General features: G+C 42.4%; 1 protein-coding gene across 1 annotated transcript in view; it reads right to left on the bottom strand.

Moving 5' to 3' along the window:
• LOC124605943 (beta-alanine transporter-like) overlaps positions 1 to 20,742 on the bottom strand; it is a 125,197-nt gene that overhangs the window by 26,165 nt on the left and 78,290 nt on the right. Inside the window, exons 6-7 of the mRNA XM_047137902.1 lie at positions 11,759 to 11,973; positions 8,170 to 8,387 (exon numbers count right to left, since the gene is read on the bottom strand). Of these exons, the coding sequence (XP_046993858.1) occupies positions 8,170 to 8,387; positions 11,759 to 11,973 (433 nt within the window). The remainder of the gene's footprint in view (positions 1 to 8,169; positions 8,388 to 11,758; positions 11,974 to 20,742) is intronic.

Below are 20,742 nucleotides of genomic sequence, written 5' to 3'. Positions count from 1 at the left end.
GAAGCAAATACCGTCCGCACTGATACCACGTACTTATACGTTTGTGACTATTACAGCGCTATTTATCAGGAAACGAAAAAAGTGGTCCAACTAAAACATTCATATTTCTTTACGTACCACACGAATATGTAATAAAAAATGGGGGTTCCTATTTTAAAAAACGCAGTTGATATCCGTTTGACCTATGGCAGCGCCATCTAGCGCCCCAACCATAGCGCCATCTGGTTTCGCCCTTCAAGCTAGACGAGTTTCGTTCTTTGTTGTTTTGTTTGATGCTTATTTCGTGAGATATTTGGCCCGGTCACTATCAATGGACCACCCTGCATATATTTTTAATGACGAATTTCGTTAAGGTATAAATATATTGGGAAGCTTTAAATAGCCCTCTGCAGGACATTCTTGAGTTCACATCACAAATAATTCATATTCCACGTTTTTGGGCTCGGAAATCTTTAGCTTGGCTTCATGAGCTACTCCAGAAAATAGTTCCTTATGACATTATGGAATGAAAGTACGTATAGTACACTAGCTTGTTTTTTAATTTTTATAACACCTGTGTCTGACAACATTCACACAGCACATAGAGATTTGTTTAGGCGCTTCAGCAGTTCTGTGGTATGCTCCTCCCAGTTAAATCTGTTATTAAGCTGTAATGCTAAGAATTTAACACACAATCCTTGTAAGCCCTACGCCATATGGCAGGCGACAGTATTTCAGATAACGTTAAGCTCGGCAGTCTGAGAGGTGCCATTAGACAGGATTACACCATGTGCCGGCTCTGGTATTCACGCTGCGCTTGCTCTCATTTAGATCATCAGTACAAATGGCGCAGGCTACACATTCTCTTCATAGTAAAGTACACTAAACATCGACACTTAAAACTTCGACGACATTCTTTTGACAAGGGATGACATCAATGGTCACTGAACTTGTCCCGAAGGTTCCCCAAGGTGACATAATCTCCTCTCTTCATCAGCCCAGGTAAAAATAGTTTTCGCATGACCTGCAGGATAAGCAAAGACCATTACAACGAATTATTCTGGGAAAGGGTGCTGGAGATTTTCTAGTCTGGAATTAACATAGAGTGATACTAACATTCTTTGCCACATTTATTGGTCATGGTTGTAATGTTGATTTAATATACATTTTTACTGATTTTTATTAGACAAATCATAACGTAAAATGTAACTTACATTTAAATATATAATCGTATCTGTAAGCATGTGCTTTGGTGTTGCACCTTTACATAATGTCAACGTAAATTTTGTGGTCATTGTAAACTAAGTATTATGCCAACTGGGAAACAACTGTGTATCTAAAAGTGAAGCTATGGTGTACGTCACGGAAATACGTTAATGGAGGATCGTTATACGGATTGTGGGAAGTAGAAGTTTTGTGAGTCAAATTCCTGAATGTGATGCGTTGAGCTGAAGGAGAGAGACATACAATCATGTGAAGAAGTTACATTGTTACCGTTTTAGAGGATTATCAGACGCAACGAAGAGTTTTGGTAGAGACTGAGCTATTGCGTCTTGGAGAAATGTAGTGTCAAAACCTGTGTTGAACATCAAGTATACAAAATATCCGGAAGCAGTGAAAACGGCTCAAGAAGAGAAAAGAGAAGATGTTATATTGACGGAAGAAGAAGCGAAAGTAGTTTTCTGAGGAAGATTTAAAGAAAAAGGAGAGAAGCAAGAGGAACCAACAATCGTGTATGGTGAAATGTAGATGCGACGTAGTTTTGTAGAACCCAGTAAGAAACTGGACTTCGATCTGAATCTGTCCAGCAGAAGATGAGCGGGCTGTATTGTCGTTAGAGTAAGTTAAGTGGACTTTATTCCTTCAGTGAGATAAACTTCTTGAATACATGTGTTGTCTTTATCCGAATCAGCAAATACACTCCTGGAAATGGAAAAAAGAACACATTGACACCGGTGTGTCAGACCCACCATACTTGCTCCGGACACTGCGAGAGGGCTGTACAAACAATGATCACACGCACGGCACAGCGGACACACCAGGAACCGCGGTGTTGGCCGTCGAATGGCGCTAGCTGCGCAGCATTTTTGCACCGCCGCCGTCAGTGTCAGCCAGTTTGTCGTGGCATACGGAGCTCCTTCGCAGTCTTTAACACAGGTAGCATGCCGCGACAGTGTGGACGTGAACCGTATGTGCAGTTGACGGACTTTGAGCGAGGGCGTATAGTGGGCATGCGGGAGGCCGGGTGGACGTACCGCCGAATTGCTCAACACGTGGGGCGTGAGGTCTCCACAGTACATCGATGTTGTCGCCAGTGGTCGGCGGAAGGTGCACGTGCCCGTCGACCTGGGACCGGACCGCAGCGACGCACGGATGCACACCAAGACCGTAGGATCCTACGCAGTGCCGTAGGGGACGGCACCGCCACTTCCCAGCAAATTAGGGACACTGTTGCTCCTGGGGTATCGGCGAGGACCATTCGCAACCGTCTCCATGAAGCTGGGCTACGGTCCCGCACACCGTTAGGCCGCCTTCCGCTCACGCCCCAACATCGTGCAGCCCGCCTCCAGTGGTGTCGCGACAGGCGTGAATGGAGGGACGAATGGAGACGTGTCGTCTTCAGCGATGAGAGTCGCTTCTGCCTTGGTGCCAATGATGGTCGTATGTGTGTTTGGCGCCGTGCAGGTGAGCGCCACAATCAGGACTGCATATGACCGAGGCACACAGGGCCAACACCCGGCATCATGGTGTGGGGAGCGATCTCCTACACTGGCCGTACACCACTGGTGATCGTCGAGGGGACACTGAATAGTGCACGATACATCCAAACCGTCATCGAACCCATCGTTCTACCATTCCTAGACCGGCAAGGGAACTTGCTGTTCCAACAGGACAATGCACGTCCGCATGTATCCCGTGCCACCCAACGTGCTCTAGAAGGTGTAAGTCAACTACCCTGGCCAGCAAGATCTCCGGATCTGTCCCCCATTGAGCATGTTTGGGACTGGATGAAGCGTCGTCTCACGCGGTCTGCACGTCCAGCACGAACGCTGGTCCAACTGAGGCGCCAGGTGGAAATGGCATGGCAAGCCGTTCCACAGGACTACATCCAGCATCTCTACGATCGTCTCCATGGGAGAATAGCAGCCTGCATTGCTGCGAAAGGTGGATATACACTGTACTAGTGCCGACATTGTGCATGCTCTATTGCCTGTGTCTATGTGCCTGTGGTTCTGTCAGTGTGATCATGTGATGTATCTGACCCCAGGAATGTGTCAATAAAGTTTCCCCTTCCTGGGACAATGAATTCACGGTGTTCTTATTTCAATTTCCAGGAGTGTATTATACGGATTTTATTAACAAAAAATTTTTATCAGTTTGTAGTGTAGAGGCATAGTACGTTTGAGTGAAAGTTTAAATATAAAACACACATTGCTCGATGATGTAAATCTGTTGTGCCAGAGCGTTCTTCTTGTACATCTACATCTACATGAATACTCTGCAATTCCCAATTAAATGCCTGACGGAGGATTTATAGAACCACCTTCAACCTGCTTGTCTACCGCTCCACTCTCGAAGAGAATGCAGGAAAAACGAACACTTAAATCTTTCTTTGCGAACTGTGACATCACTTATGTATTTACGATGTTAGTTTTGCTCATAGATCACATTTAAATCGCAGATGCAATTTTGTAACAATGTTTGTGGCATTTCATGTAAGCAAATCGATTTTTAGAGCAGTTGGTTGCAGAAAAATATTTTTACGTAATTCATAACGGCTGAATCGAGGACTGGCACCGTATTTTAGCAGCCTGGTCCTGCGACACCTTGACAGTCGAAAATCACAGTAACCATCTTCCATTGTCGGCAGTTACGACTATCTCTGATAGAAAAAGCGCCGAATCACATCTTTGACTCCACGCTCAAAACATCTACAGCAAGGCGTGTGTACGAGAATGTAATAATACGCATCGTTTAGTATCTGGGTGCAGTTTATGATTTAGAACGTATTAGAAGAGTAACGAACATTCAGAAATTACGTATTAAATCTAAACTCTTTTGTATTTCAAAAACTATAGGAATATGTTCACGCTGTCGGTGCTCAGCACATTTGTAATTGAGTACACAGTAATAGTGACTTTTCTTGTAGTTATTTTCCACACAGTTTTAGTGCGATTACAATTATTTACCCTCAAGATGTTTTGTAAAGTTTTAGCGGGGTCATTACAGATGGAGCTCTTGTAACGTCACGTTAGGGAATTCATAGTTTTACTTGAATTTAAACAGAGACATTGTCCAGTATTCAGTACTAACTCCAACATTTACTCAAGAAGTTAGTACTACTGTACTTCACTACGCAGTTATTTGTTCGCCTCTGTATAGTATGATTGTGTGAGTGTTTGAGTACAAATACTAGATGCGTTAGTATGTAAAGAAGTGAGAGAGTGCTCTGATAGTAAAGTTGTCTATCAGAGCAGATATTTATCAGTTCAATAACGTAAAGAGAATTTATCGCAGTATTTAGTGTATGTGCGTGTGTTTGTGTTTGTGTTTGTGTGTGTGTATGTGTGTGTGTGTGTGAGAGAGAGAGAGAGATAGAGAGAGAGAGAGAGAGAGAGAGAGAGAGAGTCAAATTAAGAATAAAGCACATTTGTCATCGAGCCAGTGAGACACTGCAACGAGTTACTGCAGAGCACACCGTTCTTTAATTTCCTGTTTATTTTGATAAAATGGAATCAAGTATAAAAACAGTCGTTTGAGTCACTGAAGATCAAGTTGTGCTAAAGCTGAAAGAAGCACAATTAGGAGGTATTACACATGTGATTAGAATTGTTTTAAAATCATGAGATTCACTGTAATGCAGCAAACACTCAAAATAACACCATCAGTGACTGGATGGTTCAGCACGTACTCGAAATTGGGGCATGTAAGTAAATAATGGGTAAAGAGCCAAAAAATAAAAATTTGAGTTGTAGGTGAAATTCCGCTGTGCTTGCGAAGGCCAATTCACACATTCTGACACGAGCACCAGAACAGCGGGAAACAATGCTTACAGCTGTCACAAAACGGCATTCGTATCTAACAACAGAAATAGCACAGAATATTATAAAATGTAAAGGAAAATTCCACCAAAATGGAGGAATAGAGATGAAGGTGGAGCTCAAAGCGAAAGAAAGAAACTACGCAGCGAAGGGAAGGAATATACTCTTCCTTCATTCAGGCACAGTGAAATGTACTACTTATTGGAGCTGTCAGATTACAACTTTTGCATTCGTGTTGGTGATAATCAAACCGGTCACATGTTTCCCTTACATGTGGCCGTACGTGGCAGGGATGGGAATGCAACTGCTTCCTGTGTGCACCAAGCCTTAACATCGAAACTTATTTCTAAAAAGAAACTAATAATATGAACTGACTGCTGCTGTGGGCAGAACAAAAATCAGACGGTGTTTCTGTGGCTTTACCTAATAGCAAAGGGTTACCTTACGGAAATAATACACAAGATTTTGGCAAGACGACACACTTCTACGTTCTGCGATCGTGATTTTGAGAAATACAAGAGGCTAACGCTGCGTGTAGCTGCGAAAGATTTAGTTCCCCTCTCACTGAAACGAAGCACACGATACCAGAAACAGATGTTTACGACTTTAAGTCAGCTGCCGAAAAATACAAAAGTTTACCAGTGTGAATATTTCAAAAGCACAGTGGATCAGACTGACTGCTGAACACCTAGGGACTCTGTATTGATCAAACCTGAATGCAACTGAAGAGTTCAAGGAAAATTACACCTTGAAGAGTAACGTGAAGCCTTTCGATCTTCAGCAACTGCAGCTACACTACGCTGTGAACCTAGGTTTTCTGAAGGAAAGAGAAGGGATTTAGCTAAAATGATTGCACTTGTAAAGGAGGAGAATAAGTGGTTTCACGATAACATTCTGAAATGAGTGAAAATTGCCGTGATGGCACTTGTATCCTTATTTAAGTTAGAGCCGTTGCATACAGAATATTTTATTATCTTCAAATTTTAAATCATTTTGTTCTTACCGTAGAATAACAACACGTATATGAAAAGAAACCTGTACTGTTTTTATGTTGTACCGTGATTCCCAGCTTTTACACTGCTTTTGTACAGTTGTTATACACAACCACATCAATACATCTACATCTACATCTATACTCCGCGAGCCACCTTACGGTGTGTGGCGGAGGGTACTTATTGTACCACTATCTGATCCCCCCTTCCCTGTTCCATTCGCGAATTGTGCGTGGGAAGAACGACTGCTTGTAAGTCTCCGTATTTGCTCTAATTTCTCGGATCTTTTCGTTGTGATCATTACGCGAGATATATGTGGGCGGTAGTAATATGTTGCCCATCTCATCCCGGAATGTGCTCTCTCGTAATTTCGATAATAAACCTCTCCGTATTGCGTAACGCCTTTCTTGAAGTGTCCGCCACTGGAGCTTGTTCAGCATCTCCGTAACGCTCTCGCGCTGACTAAATGTCCCCATGACGAATCGCGCTGCTTTTCGCTGGATCATGTCTATCTCTTCTATTAATCCAACCTGGTAAGGGTCCCATACTGATGAGCAATACTCAAGAATCGGACGAACAAGCGTTTTGTAAGCTACTTCTTTCGTCGATGAGTCACATTTTCTTAGAATTCTTCCTATGAATCTCAACCTGGCGCCTGCTTTTCCCACTATTTGTTTTATGTGATCATTCCACTTCAGATCGCTCCGGATAGTAACTCCTAAGTATTTTACGGTCGTTACCGCTTCCAATGATTTACCACCTATGGCATAATCGTACTGGAATGGATTTCTGCCCCTATGTATGCGCATTATATTACATTTATCTACGTTTAGGGAAAGCTGCCAGCTGTCGCACCATGCATTAATCCTCTGCAGGTCCTCCTGGAGTACGTACGAGTCTTCTGATGTTGCTACTTTCTTGTAGACAACCGTGTCATCTGCAAATAGCCTCACGGAGCTACCGATGTTGTCAACTAAGTCATTTATGTATATTGTAAACAATAAAGGTCCTATCACGCTTCCCTGCGGTACTCCCGAAATTACCTCTACATCTGCAGATTTTGAACCGTTAAGAATGACATGTTGTGTTCTTTCTTCTAGGAAATCCTGAATCCAATCACAAACCTGGTCCGATATTCCGTAAGCTCGTATTTTTTTCACTAAACGTAAGTGCGGAACCGTATCAAATGCCTTCCTGAAGTCCAGGAATACGGCATCAATCTGCTCGCCAGTGTCTACGGCACTGTGAATTTCTTGGGCAAATAGGGCGAGCTGAGTTTCACATGATCTCTGTTTGCGGAATCCATGTTGGTTATGATGAAGGAGATTTGTATTATCTAAGAACGTCATAATACGAGAACACAAAACATGTTCCATTATTCTACAACAGATTGACGTAAGCGAAATAGGCCTATAATTATTCGCATCTGATTTATGACCCTTCTTGAAAATGGGAACGACCTGCGCTTTCTTCCAGTCGCTAGGTACTTTACGTTCTTCCAGCGATCTACGATAAATTGCTGATAGAAAGGGGGCAAGTTCTTTAGCATAATCACTGTAGAATCTTAGGGTATCTCGTCTGGTCCGGATGCTTTTCCGCTACTAAGTGATAGCAGTTGTTTTTCAATTCCGATATCGTTTATTTCAATATTTTCCGCCTTCCAAAACGACAAACGTTTCCATCATCAGTGGGTTCTTTAATTCTAAAACGTGGGGAAATAGCATATATAAAAGAATTTATAGAAAGAAATATTTAAAAAACAATCAGTGCACATGTAGTAATCCTGTACAACGTTTTATAACTGTGCTATTTCTGCATATTTCAGAATTAAGAAACTCAATTTAGATGGCAATATTTGTTACCGAAACTAGTTTTGGAATAAATAAATAAATAATAAAAGTGTTTTGCATCAGGGTGGACCCAAATTTCCCATATTGTTGTTTTTCTATGGAAAGACGGACCGACAGAAGAGCTCCAAGATTAAATTGTTGCTATACACACTTTGTTAATTACCTCTGAACCAGATTTTTTGCGCTTGAACCAGCATTTATTTACAGGCCACAGTTGCTTTCACTGGTTTCAATATAATATTCAGTAGACCCAAGCAGTAAACCTTAGTATTTACTTTAGAAGCTTAGCACATTGTTACGGAGTACCTGAAAGACGATGTACGGAACAAGAGACATGCAAACACCAGCAACTGCGTACTCTATGCTCGCAGTGATCTGGCGCAGACACGTGGGGTGCACCTCGATGCTCTGAAGGTTGATGACACTTGCACCAGCCGATGACCAGAACTGCATGGCCATCACTACCACCGCTATGGCGACACTCGGAACACCAACTGCAAAGTCAAAACACATGGGTTGCATGGCTGAAACAGATTTGTTAGAAACATATGTGTAACCACTTAAAAATAAAGAAAATCGAAATGATGTTTTTACAGTGCCTTCTAATCAGTTTTCCTGTTAATTTACAACTGATAAAAGTCTTTTGGATTTCAACTGTCAAGAACAAAGCATTACCACAATCATTAGCCTGGTACCGTGGCATACCCCCTGGTGCTACTATGAATAAGCCTGATGAATGCTGGAAGCAACGGAATCGGTGGAAGTTCCAGAATTATGTTTTCCGCATATTCTGAAGCCCGCCTACGTAGTTGAATGATTAATGTGGCTGCCTTCAATGCAGCGTCTAGAGTCTGGCAATTACGCTATGAAGACGTTTCCGAGGCGTCTCCCGTGTCCTCAGATGAAAGACCCCTCCAGTCCCTTGACTTATCGTGGAACATCTCAAAATTCGTTTTCTGTGCCCGTATAAAAATTTCAGGTCCCGTTCCACTCTTCTTGCAGGACCAGTCCTTTTGTTCACGTCACGATTGGGTCATTTAATGATTTCTGCGTACCACTCCCTGCCAGTCTGCCAAGAGCATCTGTCCTTTTCTTTTCTCCCCTTCTTTCCCAATCTTCCTCTTCGCTTTCGCCTCCAAGCGCTGTTGGAGAGTCTCACGTTCCGTCTACTTATTCCTTATCCGGGTATCCGGTAGACGGCGGAAGCATTTTGTAGAAGCCATTTCGGTACTCTCTGCATGTCACATTACGCAGTTTACCTGCAAGTGCACGCAAACAGATTTATGCATGGCTAAGGGGAACTCAGTGTCCTCCCGAAAATATGACACACTTTGTTACTAGCTGGCATACCGAACTAGATCCGGAGACCTACCTGTGATTCCATTTTGGCCAGTAGGGCAATGCTAATGCTAATTTAAGCTAGCTTTCCGCAGGACGTCAGATTCTTGCCAATGCATTACAATCCAAACAATTGTGTTATCTCTTGCATTGAAATAAATAAAATTGTAGTGTTTTTTTTTGCTTCGGTTGGTTGTAAACCAATGTAGCACTCATCATTCACTAGAAACTATTAATTTGGCACGTGGCCTGAAAAACTTGCCCACAAACAGGGTAACAATGGTTAAAGAAATCTTTGCTAGCTGACAATATGTGTGTCATTGACAGTTGCTCTTTTATATATAGCAATAAAATGCCAGTACAAAAGGTGTGCAGAAGTGGCCGAAACGCCATGGTCATAATGAAACAAACGATTTTACCCTAGATCAAGAATTTTTATGACGGTTATTTACTTTCAAAATACACTGCCTGACAAAAAATTAAGCACCAAGAAGACGTGGTTGGATGTGAATGAAAGTTAGTACACATGCTCACCATTTGCCTGTATGGGGTTGCAATTTTCTGTGACTGGTAGAATGCTGATTGTCCTGCGTTAGTGTTGTTCATGTTTAGTGTTGTTACCAGGTCTTCTGTGGTATACTGAGGGGGCTCAACTGCCTCAGATGTTGAGTGATCACTGTGAAGAACACCGAGAGGTACTACACTACCTTAAACCGTTATCACCAGAGAGTTCTCACTGTGTGTCTCCATTTGACCAGCTTGTCGAATTGCTCAGTATCCAGATTTGTGGGACATCCGATTGTCATGTTCCAGCCGACCAAACCTGACCTCTCAAAAGGAGGCTGGCCATATTGCGCACCAAGAACATCGTAACCCCTTCATATCTGCGATTACCGTCCAAGAACAAGTGATGGACTTCGTGCAATTTTCTTCGTCATCCTACGCCATTGGACAGAGACTAGCAGCATACGGAGTAGGGAGTTACGATCCCGTCATAAGCTGCTGTAACAGCACAGCCAACTGCATTTGTAATGGTGCTATGATTGGGCAACATGGATTGCTTATGAATGTTGTCATATATATATATATATATATATATATATATATATATATATATATATATATATATATATATATATATATATTCAGGAGTGGATCGCGGTACTGCACTGTCTTTCGTAATCATCGTCGATGAGTTTGGAGCGACCTGGGAGGAGGTTCCATTCTTGCAATCGTTTGGGGAAGCACAGCTTTGTTGCTCCTGGCGTCATAGTCTGGGGAATCATCGGGTATATCCTCAGGTCACGACTGATAGAGATTAAGGGAACTCTGACAAACATCCTGTAAACCCAAATGTTACCTTCAATGTGGTAGTATAATGGTGCTATTTTCCTATAGGACAAAGCTCGGTCATGCATGGCACATATTTATACGAACTCTCTGAATGATGTTGAGATGCTCCTGTGATCAACAATATCACAATATCCGTCCCAGATAGAACATATGTGGTACCAGGTCAACCATAAACTCCATTCTGGTGCCAATATCCGGGATATGAAGGACCAGTTACAACACTTGTGGGCCAGCTAGCCTCAGAAAAGGATACAGCCGATTTGTAAGATCCTTACCAAACAAATCAGACCATGCATTCAGGCCAGAAGGGGTACAACCTCAAACCAGTAAGCGAGCTCCTACTGCCAGGTTGTTTCTAAATTTGACTTGGTTTTGTAATCACTGAAGTAACATCACATACCCTCTCGACCTGTGAAGTTTGATTGTGTTTCCTCCGCCTGAGTGCTTAACTTTTTTTTTTTGTCGGGCAGTGCAGATCGCTGGTTGCCAAATGGTATAACTGGATTGACGAAGTACTTTTGTATATACTAGTATGGTATCTGTTCTTTCGGACATGTTTCACCTATGGCAGCGCCATCTAGCGGGCCAACCATAGCGCCGTCTTGTTTCCCCTTTCAAGCTAAACAAGTTTCGTTCTTTGTAGTTTTTTCGTTTGACGCTTATTTCGTAAGATATTTGGCCCGGTCACGATCAATGGACCACCTGTATATATAGTTAATGCTCACCGGCCACTTGACCATCTTCTTCTTCCGTGCAGATGCAGAAACAGTGCCTGAACTCTTACGAGAATCGGCAACGCGCCGCGAGTAATGAGTATAATAGGCGGGGGCACTACAAATGTGGTGCGGGACAATACATTGAGAATATGGGTTTCGCGGGAGGTGTGCCAGAGATAAATCCATGCGGTCGCAGTGTCCTCTGTGTCCTGGGTGGGTCAGATGCATAGAGCGTCTGTCATGTAAGCCGGAGATCCCGGGTTCGAGTCCCGCTTGGGGCACACATTTTCATCTGTTCCTATTGACGTATGTCAACGCCTGTAAGCAGCTAAGGGTTTTCATTTCATTGCAAAGTATTTTTGGTCTCAATACAGATATATGTGTGTTAGTGAGAACCGCGTGATATCTCCAGTCCTTGGCAGGTGAAGAGGGCGCAAGCAGGCAAGTGTGAGAGGTGTGTGAGTGCTCTCACGGGCTGTGTTGTTTACCTGTGAGCAGTGCGACACAGAGTGCACCCAGGAGGCCGACCAGCGCCAGACACGCGACGGTGGACCACCGGCGCCCGAAGTGGGTCCCGCAGTAGTGCTGCAGCAGCACAGACGCCGCCTGCGCCACGCCCTGAGCAGACACCGCCACCAGCGGGTTCACGCTGATGATGCCCACACTCAGCACCAGCGCTAAGATCGTCAGCCAGCACAGGGACCTGTCAACACAGTTTTGTATTCTCTCAGAAAGGACGTACTTCGGAACAGACACAAACGCAGCCACTGCAGCAAAGTCAGCAATCAGCAGCAGCAGTAGCAGCATTTAAACCATACTGGTACAAATCGTCATGTCAGAACATCTCTGAAAGTACACTACTGGCCATTAAAATTGCTACACCAAGAAGAAATGCAGATGATAAACGGGTATTCATTGGACAAATAAATCATACTACAACTAACATGTGATTACATTTTCACGCAGTTTGGGTGCATAGATCCTGAGAAATCAGTACCCAGAACAATCACCTCTGGCCGTAATAATGGTCTTGGTACGCCTGAGCATTGAGTCAAACAGAGCTTGGATGGCGTGTGCAGGTACAGCTGCCCATGCAGCTTCAACACGATACCACAGTTCATCAAGAGTAGTGACTGGCGTATTGTGACGAGCCAGTTGCTCGGCCACCATTGACCAGACGTTTTCAATTGGTGAGAGATGTGGAGAATGTGCCGGCCAGGGCAGCAGTCGAACATTTTCTGTATCCAGAAAGGCCAATATACGACCTGCAACATGCACTCGTGCATTGTCCTGTTTAAATGTAGGGTTTCGCAGGGACCGAATGAAGGGTAGAGCCTTGGGTCGTAACACATCTGAAATGTAACGTCCACTGTTCAAAGTGCCGTCAATGCGAACAAGAGGTGACCGAGAGGTGTAACCAATGGCACCCCATACTATTACGCCGGGTGATACGCCTGTATGGCGATGACGAACACGCGCTTCCAATGTGCGCTCGCCGTAATGTCGCCAAACACGGATGCGACCATCATAGTGCTGCAAACAGAACCTGGATTCATCCTAAAAAATGACATTTTGCCATTCGTGCATCCAGATTCGTCGTTGAGTACACCATCGCAAGCGCTCCTCTCTGCGATGCAGCGTCAAGGGTAACCGCAGCCACGTTCTCCGAGCTGATAGTCCATGCTGCTGCAAACGCCGTCAAACTGTTCGTGCAGATGGTTGTTGTCTTGCAAACGTCCCCATCTGTTGACTCACGGATCGAGACGTGGCTGCACGATCCGTTTCAGCCATGCGGATGAGATGCCTGTCATCTCGACTGCTAGTGATACGACGCCGCTGGGATCCAGCACGGCGTTCCGTATTACCCTCCTGAACCCACCGATTCCATATTCTGCTAACAGTCATTGGATCTCGACCAACGCGAGCAGCAACGTCGCGATACGATAAACCGCAATCGCGATAGGCTACAATCCGACCTTTATCAAAGTCGGAAACATGATGGTACGCATTTCTCCTCCTTACTCGAGGCATCGCAACAACGTTTCACTAGGCAACGCCGGTCGACTGCTGTTTGTTTATGAGAAATCTGTTGGAAACTTTCCTCATGTCAGCACGTTGTAGGTGTCACCACCGGCGCCAACCTTGTATGAATGCTCTGAGAAGCTAATCATTTGCATATCATAGCATCTTCTTCCTGTCAGTTAAATTTCGCATCTGCAGCACGTCAGTCCGCAGCTCGTGGTCGTGCGGTAGCGTTCTCGCTTCCCATGCCCGGGTTCCCGGGTTCGATTCCCGGCGGGGTCAGGGATTTTCTCTGCCTCGTGATGACTGGGTGTTGTGTGATGTCCTTAGGTTAGTTAGGTTTAAGTAGTTCTAAGTTCTACGGGACTGATGACCATGGATGTTAAGTCCCATAGTGCTCAGAGCCATTTGTAGCACGTCACCTTCGTGGTGTAGCAATTGTAATGGCCATTAGTGTAACTGTCATGCTAATGACGCAGCCGCATATACTGCTGCTGGCCTCTGCCCGTGGCCTGTGCACCTGGATGCTTGGGCCACTCCACACTTTATCACCACCTTGGGAGGACGACACAATTGACCAGCCATCCCTCTCCCTCCCATCCTGCTGAGGCGTCAATGGAGGACTTCTTCAGTCTGGGTCACTGAAACACAATGCAGTCCTATGTACACAAATGTACCGTCTCCAGGCCACCCATACTTCAGTCAGGGGGTATGAGCCTCCTCTCAATGCAGCAGTTGCGACAGCAGAATGCGTGATCAGCAGCCAGAGGCTGACGAAACGGGGCAGACAGTGACGAGGTAATCACTTCGCCTGCCTTCGTCACTCGCAGTTTCCAAGATCCCTGACTGTAGACGAACAGCAATAAAGATGTTGTAACCCCAGCTACACCTTCTTCTGCTGTACACTGCAGCAGAGAGCCCCTGTCCACAACCAGACATCATGGTTGACTGTAACTTTAAGACGGTACATAAGCCATCCACTCTTTGAAACATAACGATTGGTGTCAGAAGCACTCCTGAAGATGAAGATGGGCGTCAACAGGAAGACAGCATTTGGATCCAGTTTGAGTAAGTTCCCAATTTAAAGTTGTTTTGGGCCTGTATGGTCGTTTCCCTATCGTTTCTTCTCCCTTTTTTATTTCATTTTTATTTATATGTTATAACACTTGCATTCGCTGCTAAGCAGTCAATACAACTCAAGACTTTCCAGCTGAGTTGCACGTGGAATTAGGACAATTTAGGGAGGAAAGGAGAAAATGATCATATCTGAGTGCACCTAGCCTTGACGCTGATAGCGCTTCACTGGTCATCCCAGATTCTGGGAAATTAGACGACGATGTCTTATGTTCTGTCGAAATTTGGATATAACCACTGCGTCGCAGTATTAGAGTGAGATGCAGTTTTTGAGAGTGGGCAAGTTAAACTAAAGTGGCTAAGCTAAACTATGGACTGTGTAATGTATCACGAGGGATTAGGGGAAGCACTGTCCTTTTATGAATTACAATTCGCATTGGTAGTGAGATATAGGAGAAAATAACTTGGAGATGCTACTGAGAGCAACATGACGAGATATTTCAAAAACATGGGGAATCAATGGAGAGTTTTGTGGACTGTATTCACAAAATCAATGTCACTACAAATGACCTTACTCGGGATGATAATGCTAATAATGTCGTTTTATTGGAATGCAAGAAGAAAACCACTGATATGCCCTTATGAGGATTATCTCAGACATGACACACAACGTTTTCATGGAATTCCTGAAGATGCGGGTTGAGGCAATAGAAGCTGCAGTAGCACTGGCTAAGATACAGTATATATTATCACCAAACTATGGAAGAAAAAGGTGGTGTTAAATATGGATACTAAACGTTTCAGATGTGGTCACACCGGATATAAAATGAAATTTCGGAGAACAGGAGTGACTGTGGCATGTAACAATATACTGGGTAAAGTAGAATTAAATGTGCCATGCTTGGCTTAAGGTAGCAGTGGTAGATGTATTGATTCACTCATTTCAACGGTAATAAGTGTCTGGAGAGGGGGGGGGGGCGACTTTCATATTAATGTACATGTGATCCCCACCGTTGGTAAGGGCTGTGAAGTCATACTCAGTTTAGATTTCCTGGTTGCGCATTACACCAACAGTTGACTTGTAATGGCGTACAGTTGAACTGGATGGAGCAACGGTTCATCTTGGTTCTATGGCCAGAAGACCATTACTGCTCGAGAGGGCACCAAAGATGCTGAGTCCACTGCCTAAACTGGTACAATGTCCCCTAAAGTGGTCTCTCAGGTTATCACAGCGAAATTTCAGTATATTTACTGAAGTTAATCTGGATTGACATAGTAACTGATCTGCTGGTGATTTCTTTGCGTGTTTTTGAGCCTTTCTTTGAGGAACATGAGTTATGTGAAGTACAATATTTTGCACAGTGCAGTTTACCCTATGCATGGGAAATTGATGGGAACAAAGTTGTGTCTGTCAGTATTGAGAGTGTTAGCGCCAAAGAGCTGCAGCTATCATGTGTTACCATGACAGCTAATGTAGAAGTGCTAGGTGAGGACGAGTTGGTCAGGGATTTCACGTAAGATTACGCAAGGCTGGGGCAGTGTGTCAGTTTGACACACGGAAGAAGAAAGTAGTACATCTAGGGGGATGGGGCAAGGAGAATGAGGAGTGACTGTTAGAAGAACATGTTGGGTTACATGATTCTCGTTGACCACTGCCTGCCATGCCACTAAGTATACATCACATTCTCACTGTGAATGAAGCACCTATCTTTAAAAGTACAGACTCCCATAGTATTCACAGCTTCTCGTAGAAGAAATTTATAAACCAACAACTTCAAGATGCGATCATAGAAATGAGTAAAAGCCCTTTGTTTGCCCTAGTTCTCATCATCTCAAAGAAGTCACCAGATGGCAGCATGGCACAGAGGTTTTTTGCACCTACCATTACTTAAAACAGAAGATAATTTCAGATGCCTATCTACCCTATGCCAAATACAACAGCAGCCCTAGATAATCTGGACTAGTGTCGTTAATTCACAACTATGGACCTGCAAAGTGGGTACCCGAGGGGCGTTTGAAAAGTCCGTGCAAAGTCCGAGAGATGACTCGTATCGAGGTCATGTTTAGTTACTGACATCTTTGTAAAGAACGCACACCAAGTTTCACCCACATTGGTCTATTTCTTTGTGTTTGGCATTCGTGTGGCTAAAGGAAGTCGAGTGACTGTCCAAAAATGAACGAAGAAGAATTTCGTGTGGTGATTAAACATTACTTTATGAAAGGAAAAACGCCTCAGGAGACTAAAGAGAAACTCGATAAACATTACGGTGACTCTGCACCTTCGATTAGAATAGTTTATAAGTGGTTTCAAATTTTTCGGAGCTATGATTATGCTACCTTTGCACGGTCAAAATACCGTGGCTCTTTAAAAATCCGCTCAGTGAGCAGGCCAGACATCAAAATATTTTCAAGAGGACATATTTTTGATAAACAGGCGGAAATATATTTTGCCTAGTTCCTTATAATAAGTTTACAAGGTAAAAATTCTATACAAAAAAATACACTAATTCTATCGTTATTACAAAAATTTTAAAATTAAATTAATAATCTTAATAAAAAACCTAAAATATTTATAAAATCAAAATTAAAAAATAATGAACTAAAACGTAATAGCTGGTTTAGAGCTTTCTATTATATTTTTATAAAACAAATTATAGGTTATTAACTTCAAAGCTTATCCCTTAAAGAATAAATAAGTTAATATTTATACTTAAAAATTAAATAAAAACAATTAACTTCAAAAAATTAAATTATTTCTTAAGAAACTAGATATCTTAGGAAACGATTACCATCTCATTTCTATAAATTTCTTCTGGACCCCCTGTGGACGTTACGACTCCAGAAATCATTGATAAAATCCATGATATGGTGATGGATGACAGAAGAGTTAAGGTGTGTGAGATTGCTAGTGCTTTGGGCGTCACGAATGAACGGGTACATAATATTTTGCATAAACATTTGGACATGAGAAAACTATCCGCAAGGTGGGTTCCGCGATTGCTCACGCTTGAGCAAAAACGGAATCGTGTGAAGTGTTGCAAGGTTGGTTTGCAGCTGTTCAGGAAGAATCCGAAGGACTTTAAGCGTCGTTTCGTCACTGTGGATGAAATATGGATACATTACTATACTCCTGAGACCAAACAACAATCTAAACAATGGGTTACCAAGGAGAATCTGCATCAAAAAGGCGAAGCCCAGTCCTTCGGCCGGAAGGGTTATGGCGACTGTCTTTTGGGATTCGCAAGGGATAATCCTCATCGACTATCTGGATAAGGGTAAAATTATTACAGGTGCATGTTATTCATCGTTATTGGACCGTTTGAAAACCGAGCTGCAAGAAAAACGCCGGTGATTGGACCGCAAAAAAGTCCTTTTCCATCACGACAATGCACCAGCACACACCTCAGCCGTTGTGGTCGCAAAATTAATGGAAATAGGATTCCAACTCGTTTCACATCCATCCTATTCTCCAGACTTGGTTCCCTCGGACTACTATTTGTTCCCAAATTTGAGGAAATGGCTGGTGAGACAAAGATTTTATTCAAACGGGGAGGTGATTACAGCAACTAATAGCTATTTTGTAGATTTGGACAATTCCTATTATTCGGAAGGTATCAACAAATTATAACAGCGTTGGATGAAGTTTATAAGTCTAAAAGGAGACTATGCCGAAAAATAAAAAAAGGTTTACCCCAAACACGTAAGTAGTTTTTATTTTTGCACGAACTTTTCAAACGCCCCTACTGGAGACAGTGCTTTGAGATCATCGAAAAACAATGTTCTCAACCCCACTCTTTTCATTACCAGTACTGACATAGGCGGTTTTCACTGAAAAATACACCACCTACTTTCAGTCACTATTAGTTGATGTCTTGCGATGTCCCATGATATCGATGTGTACTTAACGGCATCATCATGTCACCATGTAAAAAAGAAAAACTTACTTGTGCTGTACTGTGAAACAGGAAATAACTCTTGTGTATATTCAGTTGTATTTGACATTTTCGTTCTTCTGTTGTTTAAAAAATTCAAAATCTATACACAACTCGCTCTTATCTTTCCTGTTCGCGATTCCTGACGCTAATTTCAATACTGATGATTGTTATTATGATTACTAATGAAATGATGAGTAAATATTCAAGTAAACATCATATTTCATTAAAAGTAGTGTAATCATCACTACATTTCACTGAACCAGAAAGATTTTATGAATTTTGTAACCTCATAATTAGGTGGAAGTGACTGGTTTGGTGACACAAATATCGTGCACCATCGGTGTGCGATCGTTTATGAATTTTCATTTCTGCAAGTCGAGCCTGCAATCAAATGTCCTTTATGAAATCTGATTATCACCGTTATTATCATGCAAATCTTCCAACTACACTGAAACTAAACATTAATCTGTATCATGAACTTTTCCACGTTCCAGAAACAGTTTCTACGTGTGATGCTTCTGTTACAAAAAGATAACAGTATCATAGTGAATTCCGTTTCAGACTAAACAGGAGGACTTTTCTTCCACACATTTATGGCAAAGGCTCTATTCCTTTCATGATTTTATTATATACTATATTCATTTTATAATAAAGCCAACATTACACAGTGACACAGTGACTGGAACAACACTGGATTTTGTGTCATAAAAGTAATGAGCAGCAGAAGAACAAGCCAAATATAAGAAGGAAATTAAAGTCAACGACAGTCCTTTCAAAAAGCATTCACCAGCAAAGACCAATTTAAATAATTGTGCACAGCAATCTGCTTTATAATACAATATGCGTAGAGTAGAGTAGTTGGACAATTGTTATCATTCAGAGGTTAATTTTATTATATATTCAAATATTTTAGAATTTTCTTGGGAATTAGGTTTAGTATTAGTGAATTTAACTTGCATACGATGCCTGACTTAGCACTGTAAGGGTGTAGATTGGCGCAGCTCTTATTTATTGCTATAACCAATTAATGTCATCTTTCTAGAATTTTCATGTTCAGCAATACTGTTATTTGTGTGCTGGGATGTAATTGAGATACCTATTGAATTTCATCACTTTTTATCTGATGGTAAAAACAGAGAAATCCATAAGAATGAAAATTGAAATATGAGACAAGATAGAATCAAATACTGCCGATAGTGAATTCGCTGATGCAGGCATTGAGAACACTGAAGCTTCAGCTAGCAAAACTTAACTCCACACTGAAAGTCCAATGGATAGTACAATACAAGATCCAGTTACTGTAATGCATAATAGTTAGTTATCTGTTATAATAACAAGTTTTAAACACCAGTGATGGAGGGTGTCATCGAATTTGAGTAAGTATGTGTGTGTGTTTGTGTCAGTCGTAAGTATTTGAGTGTAAGGATAAAGACTTTCGCTAAATCAGATTATTTATGTTAAATGAATGATGGAATTAGACAATTCCACTCCCACAAATCCACAATGAAATGTCCTGACGAGAAAAGTAAGTTTATTACGGAATTCTTGCAAAGAGTAGATCTACATTTGTTGTACTCCATAGCAAACCAAGTACCTATTATTTTTACTAGTTATGAACAAGGAGGACATATTGACACACAAATTTTGTATCTACAGGATGAAGGGTTATTGGGCAATGCTATCGAATGCAGTATTTCTGGATCAACATTCCGATTACCCACCACTATAACTGGAAATGTCAACCATACAATATCAATTGTTTACATACGCGACCTTCCTCATGAAATTGTATCCTTTGAACACGTGGCCTGCCTACATAATACGTTGGACCCGAGTCTGCTCACGTCTACAATTCAAATGCTAACAGCACAAAATGACCGCATATCAATGATGCACCCTTCTAGACCAAGTAACAAAGTACCATACTGAACTTCGTCACCAACTCTTGACTATAGGAACTTCAGCCTCAGCTGTCTGCATCAATTTTGCAGTAATAGGTATAGCCTACTACCAATTCAAGTGAAAGGTAGCCCAAATCTCCTCCCTACCGATGTATATCCTAGCTGTTCGAACGAGTCATAATTGCACAAAAGAGAAAAAAACTTTGACAAACTGTTTTGAGTGTAGTGGGAAGTGGAGGCACAGACAGCGTCATGGTTGAAACATAAGCATGTTTATTAACAATGTGTACAGATGAAATAGGTAAATACACAATGTTGTTATCCTCGGATGTAGCTGTTCGACATTGTCAGTTACAATAGAGATCAGCACTGCTGATTACAACTATCTGTTCTACGTATGTCTGAATACCAACAGCATAGGGTTACATCACTGATGATGTCTCATTGTGTGTCTTCCGAGATCCGGCCAATGTCTGGCGTGCAGCGTCTGAGAAAGGTGCGCAGAGTGAGTCGGATGGAAGGCGGAGTCTTCTGCGGCGT

Source organism: Schistocerca americana, chromosome 3 (assembly GCF_021461395.2).
Source record: "Schistocerca americana isolate TAMUIC-IGC-003095 chromosome 3, iqSchAmer2.1, whole genome shotgun sequence".
NCBI lineage: Eukaryota > Metazoa > Arthropoda > Insecta > Orthoptera > Acrididae > Schistocerca > Schistocerca americana.
Note: the sequence above shows the minus strand (reverse complement) of the source record. Positions and strands in the feature narration are given on the sequence as shown.